This window comes from Myotis yumanensis, unplaced genomic scaffold (genome assembly GCF_028538775.1).
Source record: "Myotis yumanensis isolate MYYU_CA2020_CCGP unplaced genomic scaffold, mMyoYum1.0.hap1 SCAF_4, whole genome shotgun sequence".
Classification (NCBI taxonomy): Eukaryota; Metazoa; Chordata; class Mammalia; order Chiroptera; family Vespertilionidae; genus Myotis; species Myotis yumanensis.
In genome coordinates, this window is record NW_027223755.1 from 15,578,120 (window position 1) to 15,592,072 (window position 13,953).

At 45.6% G+C, this 13,953-nt stretch overlaps 1 protein-coding gene across 1 annotated transcript in view; it reads right to left on the reverse strand.

Annotated features, from left to right (window-relative positions):
* Nucleotides 1-12,119, reverse strand: part of ANKH (ANKH inorganic pyrophosphate transport regulator) — a 117,211-nt gene extending 105,092 nt beyond the window's left edge. Inside the window, exon 1 of the mRNA XM_070411920.1 lies at nucleotides 11,678-12,119. Coding sequence (XP_070268021.1) covers nucleotides 11,678-11,773 — 96 coding nt within the window. The 5' untranslated portion in view covers nucleotides 11,774-12,119. The remainder of the gene's footprint in view (nucleotides 1-11,677) is intronic.
* Nucleotides 12,120-13,953: the final 1,834 nt, after the last annotated feature.

The window sequence follows — 13,953 nt, forward strand, 5'->3', positions numbered from 1 at the left end:
GCAGGGGCAGAGGCCGGATCCAGGGGTCCTGACTGTCAGGAGTGGGTGCTCTTCCTCTCAGCCACGCTGTGGTCAGCTTGCACCACTGCCGGAAACCTCGGAGGAGCAGCCACGTGCACCTCAGAATGAGCAGGAACCTCTTGCCCTCTCCCTCTGCTCTGCCCCTTTCCTCTAAGGTGGCCTGTAAATAGCAAGGAGACCGGGGTAGATGGAGGAAACCGTGGTCAGGGTGGTAGGAAAGAGAGAACATTTTCTCTTCCATCTCCCTAAATGTCACTAGCTCCCGTATCCCAAGAACACAGCCAACACCAAATGTCCTATGAGATGCTAAGCATGAGCCATCAGCCAGAGGAGCCAGGTTGCTGTAGAGAGGCTGACCTGGCACAGCTATTCAATTCATGCTTAAAGTGGGCAAGATGCCTGGCCGCCGTGGCTCAGTGGTTGAGCGTCGACCTATGAACCAGGAGGTCACGGTTCTATTCCCGGTCAGGGCACATGCCTGGGTTGCGGGCTCCATCCCCGGTCAGGGCACATGCCTGGGTTGCGGGCTCCATCCCCGGTCAGGGCACATGCCTGGGTTTCGGGCTCCATCCCCAGTGCAGGAGGCAGCCAATCAATGATCCTCTCATCATTGATGTTTCTATCTCTCTCCCTCTCCCTTCCTCTCTGAAATCAATACAAATATATGTAAAAAAAATAAATAAATAAAGTAGGCAAGGTGACACCCCATGTGTCTAGAGCAGGCCTGGGCACCTAGAAAGGTCAGGACATTCTCCTCTCCCACATGTTCACTGGGAAGTTGTGGGAAGAAAACTCCTTGAGCCTCATTGAACTCATCACACACACACACACACACACACACACACACACACACGCACGCGTGCACAGAGCATTTTCTCTGCCTTGAAACCTGCAGGGACAGGTATCTTCCCAGAAAAATGGAAATAAAACCAACACAATCCTTTGCCTTCCGAGCTTATGCCTGACCTCACTCAGAGTACGTATTTGGTCCAAAACATGCTGAAATATATGGGAAAAAATGAGTTAATTAAAAAAAATTTTTTAATTTGATAAAATATACATATGTAAATAAAATTGATCATTTTAACAATTTTTAATATAGTTCAATGGTGTAAGTACATTCACATTATTGTGCAAACCGTCATGGTTCAATTCTGGGTCAGGGCACAAGGCCGGGTTGTGGGCCTAATCCCCGGCGTGGGGTGTGCAGGAGGCAGCTGATCAGTGATTCTCTCTCATCACTCATATTTCTTCTCTCTCTCTCTCTCTTTTCCTCTCTGAAATCAATAAAGGATATATATTTAAAAAAATAACTCCCCATTTTTTTCCTTCTCCCTAAAGCCTAGTAACTACTATTCTACTTTCTGGCCCTATGAATTTGACTACTGTAGGCACCCCAGATAATGGAAGCATATAATAGTTGTCCTTTTGTGTCTAGCTTATTTCATGTAGCATCATGCTGGAGCACACATCATAATTTCATTCCTTTTTAGGGCTGAATAAATGTTTATTGTATGTACAGATCACATTTTGTTTTATGATGTTAGCTTTCTAGGCAGACTTTTAATTTTAAGCATGCCTGAACTTCAAAATGATCAGCAGTTCATACAAATGAAGGATGTATGTCAATGGAAGAATTAAAAGCACCAAATAGTACAAATTAAGGAAAAAAGTTATTTTACTCCAAGTCAAACTCTGAGTCTAGCTGCTTTAAATCCACGAAAATTCACAATCTTGAGCCCTATTTTGCGACGGGAAAGAATAACAGTGCTACACAGAGTAATAACATCAGTGACCCCCAATGCAGTTATCTGGGACCAAATGCCTGTGTGACAAGCAATTAAAAAGGCTCTCCACTCAGAACAGTGGCTGTCGCTGGGGGAAGGCGCCTGGGCTGATGGAAATGTCCCACACCTTGATTGGGGTGTGGCTTCTGTACAGGTAGGCATTTGGCATTTGTCAATACCTGTGGACTTGTATACATAAGATCTGTACATTTCACTGTATGTAAATTTTACTTTGATTTTTAAAGATGAGAGGAAAACAGCCCCCTCCTCTGAAAGAAGGCAGGTTGTGCCTAAAGGAAATGAGAGTAAATAAGAATGTTAGAAAAACTAAAGTGGTTCTTCAGGTTAGCCTCTGACGCTCACTGCCACCCTCTGCTTTAGGGACCCTTCGGTGGGTCTCCACCACCCCTGGAAATAAGTCCTGGCTTCGGAAACACTGGTTTGTCTGGGGAAGTCTGGGGACCGCATGGTGGACAAACTGTAGACAGTGCCAGGAACCTGCCCTGGTTTAGTACACCGCCCACCAGGGGTGAGGCCAGGTGGCGAAACACCTAAAGGTGTGCAGCTGTGTGGGAGCAGAAAGCAGTACAACCTGACTGCACACCGGGCTCCTGGTGAGGAAATGCTGAAAAGGGCGGGCAAGGACCATACCCATCCCAGAGGAGAAACGAGGTCTCAGAGCGGGCCAGGGAACCACGTCCGAGTGTGGAGTCTGGAGCTGAGACGCCGGACTCAGGCTGCGTGCAAGGTGTCCTTCCGGCTTCGGCACTGGCCAGGGCGAAAGTTACCTTTCTTATGTCTGTGGTTATTTGTTACTCTCCTCAGCTCAGTCTGTCTTCCTGGAATGTCAAGTTTAGGCTACGCATTGTGGGAGGCCTCTCTGCCCTAGTCATCGTGAATTTCCTGCCAAGCCATTTAAAGCTCTCAGACCGTCAGACAACTTTTTTCCCCCTTTTGTAATCTGCTGTTTTAGATTCTCCACACTACTACGTCCTTTTATTGAAATGCAGGGCCCAGTGGCCGGCAGATCTTGGGTTGCCGTGGAGCAGCATTCAAGAGCACACGGATTTCTTATGGGTCTAAAAAGCAGCTTTAAAAACAAAACAGCCACACACCGAAGCCAAATTAGAAAGGGACAGTCAGGGACTCAAATACTTCCATAGACTTAATGTTATATTTTTAATAACATTAAAACGTATTGGTGTGGACTCATTAAGGGAAGACAATAACCTGAGGGACCAGACTAATGATCCCGAAAGCTAGTCCTCCTTGGGTCTCAAAAAATAAGCTACCTTAACTTCTCCCTTGCTAGGAAAATTATATCCCCTTGGTCAACTTCTGCCCCTTCTTCTTGGCTCATCGTGCTCCTACTGATAAGACATTCTGCCTTTTAGCCATTTAATTCCAACTACATGCCCAGAGGAGCCTCACCTTCCTAGTCATCTTTGAAAGTTCTTATCCAGGAATCCCCACTTTGGCTTTTAAAATCCTCCCAGTCTTGAGTCATCGTCTCCACTGCCAGACTCTGTCCAGGCGCTTTGATGGGTTACAGGCAACCTGCAGACACTGGCGGGGCATTGGAAGTGCGCTGGGAACGAGGGCTTGGAGGTGCATGGGGCTGCCTCTCACCTCCTTAAGCTCCAGGTTAAGGAGCCATACACACAGTCCCTCCTCCAGCCCTAAGGTTGGGGACAGAGACGTTGACACATGTCAATAAGAGGACTGCCGATTCATACCAGCAAACCCATCTTTACAGAGAGGCAATCCTCTAACAGCGCCAAAGGTGTCCGACTCATTGAAAGCCTCACCATATCCATCTAGTCAGATCAAAACACCATAAAAAAATCTGAAACCAGCCAGGAACTGTGAGCTAACAAACCAAACTGTATTCCTCCCAACTAGAAATGAAGTTGGTCCATCTGTCTAGGGACCCCATGGCATTTCCTGAACCAGATGGGCAGCCTGTTCTTTGATAACTCTTTATCTAGGGCCGTGGTCGGCAAACTGCGGCTCGTGAGCCACATGCGGCTCTTTGGCCCCTTGAGTGTGGCTCTTCCTAAGCCTTAGGAGTACCCTAAGTAAGTTAATAACAATGTACCTACCTATATAGTTTAAGTTTAAAAAATTTGGCTCTCAAAAGTAATTTCAATCGTTGTACTATTGATATTTGGCTCTGTTGACTAATGAGTTTGCCGACCACTGATCTAGGGGAATAAGCACCCTCTTTGCCCTGACAAATAATCAAGTTTACGCCCCTTCTCAGATGGACTTTGAAAACACTTTTGGTCTGAAGAAGCAACCACATAGCAGAACCAGAAAGCAGGGATGCATACGTCTTCTAGTTGACAGAGATAACTATTGTCTTTGTCATTTTCAGCTCATTTGTTCTCAGCACTGCGAGTGGTGTTTGGTTGCTGTAATAGCAGCTGAATGATTTCAACACCATGGAAATAGCAAAAATGAAGAACAAAATCTGGGTTTGTAGGGCTTGATAGGAAGTCGGCTACTTTACCTACCTTCTAACTATCTTTACCATCTCAGATGGGTGCTGTCCATTTAGAAGCAGAGGCTACAACCTCCAGATGAGAACTACGTCTAAACAGCTTGCCTCGACCACACTCTTGCTGCTCTACTGCAATCTCTAAGCACCTCGCCATATGCTATCATCAACTGCACTGTGCAATTAGACATTCTGCCCCACGGTGCTGACTGCAAAGGTGTTTTGTGTACATTTTCTTTCTTTCTTTCTTCCTTTCTTTCTTTCTTTCTTTCTTTCTTTCTTTCTTTCTTTCTTTCTTTCTTTTTTAAATCCTCATGTGAGGATATTTTTCCATTGATTTTTAGAGAGAGTGGAAGAGGAGGGAAAGACAGAGAGAAATATCCATGTGAGAGAAACACACCAATTGGTTGCCTCCTGCATGTGCCCTGACCAGGGCCCAGCCAGGGAAGGAGCCTTGGCCAGAATCAAACCCGGGACCCTTTGGTCTACAGGCTGATGCTCTATCCACTGAGCAAACTGGCTAGGGCTCATGTATGTTTTCTTAACCCAGATCCAAGCAATTTGAGGGCAGGGGCTGTGTGAAATATGGCAACGCTTCTCTTGTGCTCAGGTCACGTCACTGTTGGTAACTAGAATCTCTCTAGAACAGAAACAAAATCCGCGCAGGGTAGGAAGGCAAAAGGCACAGAGCATAGATGTTTTTTCCCAAAGGAGGCCTCCAAAATTATTTGCTCTTCATATTTCATGGAATGCTAACGAAGTTTAGGTACCCAGAGCAAATCCAAAGCAGAAAATTAAAAAGCAAGTAGTCAAATGCATTAGCTACTTTTATTTTCTTTCTTTCTTTTATTTTCTACTTTCTTTCTAGTAAGATTACTAGAGGCCCGGTGCATAAAATTTATGCACTCAGGGTGGGGTCCTCAGCCCGGCCTTTGCCCTCTTACAGTCCAGGAGCCCTCGTGGGATGTCCGACTGATGACTTAGAGAGCGGGCCTAAGCTGGCAATCGGACATCCTTAGTGCTGCCACAGTGGTGGGAGAGGCTCCTGCCACCGTAGCTGTGCTCGCCAGCCGTGAGCCTGGCTCCTGCATTGAGTGTCTGCCCCCTGGTGGTCAGTGCACATCATAGCGACTGGTCAACCGGTTGACTACCTGCCCCCTGGTGGTAAGTGCACATCATAGTGAGTGGTTGAGCAGCTTTAGCATATCATTAGCAAATTACGCTTTGATTGGTTGAATGGACAACTGGAAGACCGGACACTTAGCATATTAGGCTTTTATTATATAGGATTATTTTTACTTTATTGGTTGGTGCCAATATCACCTGCAGTGTATATCCAAAAATTGCCCAATACAACAACAGACATTCACAAATTACCAAAAAATATTTTATGGTACATTCTGTATATTATGTTTATTTAATAAGATAGAGAAATGGGCAATAGAGAAATGGGCAACACAGATTTCCAGCAACAATAATTTTCATACTAAAAAAAGAAAAAAGCAATAATTTGCATTTTAAAGGATAAGCTTTAGCCCTAGCTGGTTTGGCTCAGTGAATAGAGTGTCAGCCTGCGGACTGAAGGGTCCCAGGTTTGATTCCGGTCAAGGGCATATGCCCAGGTTGCGAGCTCAATCCCCAGTGTGGGGTGTGCAGGAGGCAGCCGATCAATGATTTTCTCTCATCATTGAGGTTTCTATCTCTTTCTTCCTCTCTGAAATCAATAAAATATATTTTTTAAAAAGGATAAGCTTCAGTTATCACATAGATAGTTCATACCCACATAACACTGCATAAAATGGTTTTCTATATTTTTAATTCATCTCCACAGCAACTAATAGAATCACAGATGTTAAAAAAATTCCAGACTGATTTTCTTAAATGTAGACATCATCCAAGTCACTTAAGTATGTTACACCAGCAGTTTAATGAGATTTATTTATTCCAACACACATGGTCTCTTGTCCCCCCATCCCCCAACAAACCCTCTGCCTCACTGCCTCAAACAGACAAGTGAGAGTGAAACGGCACAGAGACCAAATTATTTACCTCTAATACAAAACTGCGCTTGTCACGACTACAAAGTGCGACAGTAGCATAAACGATAGCACAAAGAACACTTTAAAAACTGCTTTTAAAGAATTCGATATATTACTAGAAAGGGATTTAGATATTGTCTTGATGTGTGTGGTATCTGAATATTTGTGAAGGACATGCTTGGAAAGAAGTATTTTGACAAATTAATAGTTAGGTAGGCCATCAAACCACCTTGATAAATAAATGAGCAAATAGCCCTAGCTGGTTTGGCTCAGTGGATAGAACATCAGCCTGCAGACTGAAGGGTCCCAGGTTCGATTCCGGTTTCGGGCTTGATCCCCAGTAGGAGGTATGTAGGAGGTAGCCAATTGATGATTCTCTCTCATCATTAATGCTTCTATCTCTCTTTCCCTCTCCCTTCCTCTCTGAGATCAATAAAAATATATTTTAAAAAATAATAATAAATGTGCAAACAAACTAACCATAGGATTGATTATACCGTCATGGCTCTAGGAACAGTCTGCGTTCCTAAGTACATCGAAAGAGAACCTTTAAATGTAGAAGTACATCTGCAGGGAACTGGGAAACATGGCAGAGAAGTCTGTATCAATTGTATTAAGGAGGTCACTGTGTCCTTGACTAAATATGGACTGCCAGAAGAGAGTGACCTCATTTTCTATGTATGAATGAGAAGCTGAAATAGGCAGCAAGTTATGCCAAGCAGAAAGCCCAAGGTTGTCAGAGAAAACATTATCACCTTATTACAAAAAAGAGGCTCACTGAAATTTTATATTACAAAAATACAACCAACCAAACAATAACAACCCCCCCCCCCCCCAAACTCACCATTTAAACAATAGGGGAATATACCACAAAGGAAATTATAGTATGCGAATATAATCAAATATTATGCTACTTAAAATCATACTTAAAGACTTTTTAAATATATGGGAAATGTGCATGTATATATATATATATATATAGAGAGAGAGAGAGAGAGAGAGAGAGAGAGAGGAAGAGAGGGAGAGATGGGGGAAGGGAGAGAAACAGAGGAAGATCCTCAATTATGTTGGAGAAAGAAAAGATTGGGAGGAGATACCCAAAATGTTAAAGGAGGGTTCTTTTTTTCTTTAGAGCATAATTATAGTTATTTTTCCCTCTATACTTAACCAAACTTCAAACAGCACATATACCTTTTATAATTAGAAAAATAAACATTATTTTGAAACTTACTCCATTAGTGTAGAATAAATTGGAAGGGGAAAGGTTTCCCCTTTACAGTTATTTAAAAATTTAGCTTTAGCCCAGCTAGTGTGGCTCATGGGTGTCAACCTATGAACAGGAAGGAGGTCATGGTTCAATTCCTGGCCAGGGCACATGCCCTGGTTTCAGGCTTGATCCCCAGTAGGGGGCGTGCAGGAGGCAGCTGATCAATGATTCTCTCATTGATGTTTCTATCTCTCTCCCTCTCCCTTCCTCTCTGAAATCAATAAAAATATATTCAAAAAATAATAATAATAAAAACTCCTGGGCCTATCTCAGTGTGTGAGTGTAACTAGAAGAGGCAGATATAGGTGTGAATCCAGGCTCCGCCCTGCACTGCCTGCGTGATCTTAGACAAGTAACATGCTTAGGCCTCTCATTCTTTCCTCACATTGAACATGTATTGAGCTATTGTAAGCACATATGAAGTGCTCAAAAACTGGAAGTAATTAGTACTTTTGATTATCCATCTATAAAAATAAACACAAAATGATAATTTTAGATATACTGTACGTATCATAAAGTATCTACTCACCTACCGGGCTCTACAAATGTCATTTTACATTTTTCAATAATGAATATATTCACATTCTTTTCTATGGTCCCTATGTTTAATATTATAAAGCAGGACATTCTATTCCATATAGTTTTTATTTTCAGTGTAGAATTCAACCTTCCCTCCTCCCTTAAATGACTGCCACCATCAAAACTGAAAATATGGTAATAGGTTTTGCTAGTCTTGTTAGAGTAAATAGCCCATAATATTTGGGTTCCTCCCTGATTGAGCTATGAAATTGCAGGGAAATCTACATACATTGCCGATAATGTTCATGGAGAATATCAGGACACTCTGGATAGATCGTTACAGGCTTCCTCGTGACCCCTAACCCCACAGGCACTGATAGCTGAGATACACTAATAGCTGAGATAATTAATGTGCAATTCCTATACACAATCACATATGTGCCAATTATTCAAATTTCAGTGGAATCTTTTATATATAGTTGGATTTCCATTTTAAAAGTTCTGGCCCAGCCGGTGTGGCTCAGCAGTTGAACGTTGACCTATGAATCTGGAGGTCACCGTTTGATTCCTTGTCAGGGCACATGCCTGGGTTGCAGGCTCGATCCCCAGCAGGGGCAGGAGGCAGCTGATTATTAATTCTCTCTCATCATTGATGTTTCTATCTCTCTTCCTCTCTGAAATCAATAAAAAAGTTTTTTTAAAAGTTCTGCCCACATTTTCTACAGAAACCACAAACCGAGATGTTTATAATCATAAACACACCCTCCTCTAAGAAACGTTTAAAATGATTTTACTATCCTTTTGTCCTAGACAAGTCAGACTTAAAAGCTGATGAGATGTTTTATTTTCTAATTTTGCGTTTCTTAATTATCTCAAAGGCATGAGAACCAGGGGTTGTTTATGGATCTTTACACTCCCATGTCACCTCCATACTTTACGATTAGGCAATTACTGAAATATGAAATCACTGTTCACTCAGGCCAAGGCACCAGACACCCGCTCATTCTGAAAGAAGAATGGGAGAGATCTGCATGTGTCCCTCTGTCTAGAACTTAATAAAAATTCATGTCAAGAACTGTATGTTTTCAAAGTTTAACATGGACCCACTTTTGCAAATAGCTGCATTTCTCTTCATCTTTATTGTGCTTGGAAGCAGTTGGGGTAAATGCCCTTGTATTCATTACCCACATATGAGCAGGTCATGCTTTAGCTCACACTGTAATTCTTCCCTCATTTAAAATTAAGAAAAAAAAAAAGCTCCATTCTTCTCACCCTGCACATTTTGCAAAACAATTATCATCTGCTACTGGAAGGCAAAGCAAGGCTTTGGGAACCTAGGAATCTCTTCCCTGCATCTTTCCACCCCTAACTCTGATAAAATATCTCCACTTCCAGGCAGCCTTTCCCCTCCTACGAATGCCGGCATTTAAGGGATAAGGACCTCAAATAACATTTGTTTGTTGATAAAACTTGCTTCTGTGCAAAAAGATAACTGTTCTAGTACGTTGCTTATGTCAGCCATGATGATGAGGTTAGCAATGTTGTAAGGATGAGTTTGAATTAGTAGACCCACTAGGGTAAACCATCTAAAGTCATCTCTTATGTCTATCCACCCTTTTGTAATTCAGGAGATCCTTTCCCTTACCCTAAAATCAAATATTAGCCTTGTATTAAATCAAAGTAAATGGCCCGGCCAGCGTGGCTCAGTGATTGAGCACTGACCTATGAACCAGGAGGTCACGGTCCGATTCCTGGTCAGGGCACATGTCCAGGTTGTGGGCTCGATCCCCATTGCGGGGCATGCAGGAGGCAGCCGATCAATGATTTTATCTCGTCATTAATGTTCCTATCTCTCTCTCCCTCTCCCTTCCTCTCTGAAATCAATAAAAAATATTTAAAAATATTTTTTAAAATATCAAAGCAAATGTGAGACAACACTATGACATGCTTCAGGCCATTTAATTATGACAAAGAATACTCTTGTTTCCTCCAGTTATCCCTATATAATTCACACACACACACACACACACACACACACACTACAGTTCAGGGTGAAGCGATCAGGTGAGCATCCTTGTGCTGACAACCTTTAGAGCAGCTCCAAGAAAATAAGCCTTAATATAGTAAAAGGTTCAGGTGAACATACAGCATTTGACTCACCTTAAATGTGCCATGTAGTAAATGTGGGTCTAAAAGCCTTTCCACAGATGATAGGAAATGCCCAAAGTCACCAGTGAATTATTCAAGAGGGTAAGGTGGGCAGGAAGAAGGTGGAGCAGCAGGGAAGTACTGAGGTGGTACTCACAGGGCACAGAGGCAACAGAAAAGATATCGTAGCTAATCAAAGGAAATTACTGGGCTTCCAGACAAAGGTCTCTAGAGACTGTGCTACACTGCGGACACGTATCTGCAATAAAATTCGAAGTAAAAGTAGCTTACAATGTCACTAAGTATCAGGGAGCTTATAGAGTAGCAATCAATCAGAAGTTCTCAGCAAACAAGCAAATGCAAGCAGATATTCACCAAAAGGAGGTGCCAAATCAATGCATTTCTGAAAAGAAAACAACAACAAAAAACACCCGGTTCTTTTTTAAAAAAAACAACAACTAAAAGTTCATCAAAATAGGTGCATTTTAAAAAATAGAACATCCTCTGAAATGTCTTGACTTAAAAAGAACATAAATAAGGTGCTACGAAACACCCGGAGTGTTGCCCATTACACACGCTGGCCAGTTCCAACTCCTGCACATTAAGGTGGCATGTTCCTGCCCACCCCCTCCTCTCTCTGGCCTTAAAATGCAACTGCACTCCGCTGAGGCCCTGCGAGAAAACGGTCCCCACCGGCTAAGTGCAGAGCACCGATGCCTCGCTGCTGGGGAGCCTGCAGCGCCAGTTTTGCAATGACGCCACATGGAGACAAATGGTGAAAAACATGGAAAAGAAACAAGGGCAAGAAAGCAACGATCAAAAATGTACCCCCCCCCCTTTTAGCGGTGCAAGAAAAAACACACACCCCCAAATCCTAAAGTAGAGATGATCAATGGTCGCTTGTCAGGACACACTGGGGACACCCCTAATCCATAGCTGGGCTGAAAACACAAATCTCCCCATCATCAGCATCACCATCACCTCCGACCCCGGATAAATAACAAACCAGCACCTGAACTACTAGAAACTACCTTTTACTTACAGACCTGCGGTTTACATAATCACAAATTACATAATACCCCTACTGTGCACGGAAAAACCCTTCTATAGGTGAAGCGTCAAACCCGCCTATCTTTTAACAATTTCCAGAGAGAAAGCGAGAGCTGGAAAACTCTGCTGAATAACTGGGGGAGGGGGAATGGACTGCTGGAAAAGTCATCCTTGACAGGCGGCAAACCCAACCAACTGTTCCGGGATAAAAAGCAACTCGGAGCAGGTGACTCCCATCTGCCCCCATCCCCTGGCCATAGGGCGCCCAAGGCCGAGGCAGAGCGAACCCGGAGCGGGGCGCGGGGCGGCGCTGCCAGTGCGGGGCGGGGGGCGCGGCGGGGCTTACCTGCTCCCCGAAGTCGATGGCTATGTTGGTGATGCCCAGGGGCACCAGGAACCGGATCAGGGGCCAGTAGTGCGTGAGCGCCGGGAATTTCACCATAGTCCCCACCGTGGGCTGACCCCACACACATCTGCCGCCGCGAAGAGACTGTGCCGGGAGGCTCAGGGCGCGCGGGCCGAGCGGGGCCTCGGGCGGCGGCGGCGGCTCCTGGTCGCTGCTGCGGCGCCCTCTCCAAGCGCGGCGGCTCTAGCAGGAGATCCGCAAGCTCAAGTCCATCCCTGCTGCCCTCCCACACAACAAAGATCTGCCGGGAAAAAAAAGAGGAGGGACGGCGGCGGCAGGAGCAGCAGCAGCAGCAGAAGGCTCCGCTGACAGCGGCTCCATTATAAGCGCTCCGGGCCCGGAAATAAATAAATAACCGCGCGCACGAGGCGCCGCCGCCACCGCCGCCGCCGTGCGGAGGAAATCGGGGCGGGCGCGGAGGCGCGGACTCCGCCGGCAGCCGGAGGGTGGGAGGGTGGGAGGGTGGCGGGCTGGGGAGGAGGCCGGGCGGGAGGGAGGGAGGGAGGGCGGGCGGCTCCCTCCTTCCCACCGCCGCCTTCGCCAGGCGCGGCCGCAGGGGGCGCTGCGCACGCACAGGCCGCGGGCAGCCGCCTCCCGGGCCACCCGCCAGCTGCCGCCTCCGCCGCGTCCGGGGGCGCGCGGGCTGGGACTCGCGGCAGTTCCCGCTGGCCCGGGGGTGGCGGCGCGCCCCGGAGCCCGAGGGCCGGGCGGGGGGAGACTGAGCAGCGGGGGCAGGAGGCGATCGGAGGCCGGAGGAAGGGGGAAGAGGGAAGGGGAGGTCGGGCTCTGCATCCCGGTGCGGGGCTGGGGTCCCCGATCTGCGTGTGTGTGTGTGAGCCATCGGGGGCACAGTGGCCGGAGGGAGCGGGTTTGGGCAGCGGGGACGTGCGGAGGCGCCTGCTCCGGGCCGGGGCTGTAGTCCGATTCGGGCACACCCGGGCAAGTAGGGACCCGGAGAGACGGAGGTGCCTCTGGGAGGCCCACTGCGCCTTTTGCCCCGGGAACGCGGGTCACCGTCGCCTCTGGACACACTGAGAAAGATGCTCAGGCTGGGCTGGCCGCCCTGAAGGGCGTTCAGACCTGCCCCCGCCACAGTTTGCTGACAGTGAGCCGAGATTCTTCTTGATGCAGCACGGTTGTAAAAAAACAAAACAAAAACTAGAAAAGTCTGTCTCTTTTGAAATAAACCAGGGGAAAGAAAGACAAATCTGTTTTATAATACTGTGGCTCAGGGATTTCAGAGCAGATAAGAGCTGTGCGGAGTGTTTTACGTAAACTAAAACTTCAGAGCCATCTGACAGCAAATTTGGCCAGCATCCGTCTCTGCACCCAGCGCACTGTGACAGGGTTCGAGGCCCTGACGAATGAGAAGGGCCTGGGAGGCCGGGATATATGGATAATCTCCGTGCCTTCGCTCAATTTTTCCTTGAACCAAAAACTGCTAAAAACGGGGGGGGGGGGGGGACTATTAAAAGGATGGGGGGGGCGGGGGAGAGCCTCGTGTATGGCCAGTTTCATGTGCAGTTTTCACCAAGGTCCCGGCACCTAGAAGGACCTGTGGCTGGTTTAATGACGAAGCCAGTCCTGCTCCCACTGTTTTGCACTCCCCCCACTACCACAAGCATCTTTTAACGTGTAATTAGCATATTGAATTAAAGTAATTTATTATTAAAAGTAATAAAGTAAGTTTGCACCTAGGAATGTCACCTCACATTTAGCTTTGTACAGCTTGTGTCAATAGTGAGCTTGAGACCTCGACGCCCTGGTTTCCGATGTTTCGCAATTATTTGGAAGTATTATACGTTTTCCATATTTTATGCCCTTTAAGAGACCTTTTTAAAACCCACACAGTGCGAACAAGGCCTTGAGAAAGAGGAAGCTAATTTACCTTGTGGCTCTGATGTAACCTCAAATTGCATCCTCGGTAATTAAAAAGAAATTTTGGTAATTATTTATTGTGTTACTATAAATGTGTCAAATAATTTATTGAAAAGACTGCCCAGCAAAACAGGAAGTTCTCATGTTTCGGACTCTCCTGAGTAGAAAATTCCTGAAGGGTGTGTTTTAATATAGTCAAATCTCATTTTAAATATACTAAGAGAGCTTGTTATTAAAGGAATTCTCTGGGAAGGAGTTCTTTTCTAAAGCAAATATCACCTTACAGTTTATCCATTCTGTTAGTCTAGGTTTCTGTGGGCTCATTCTACCTAAAACAA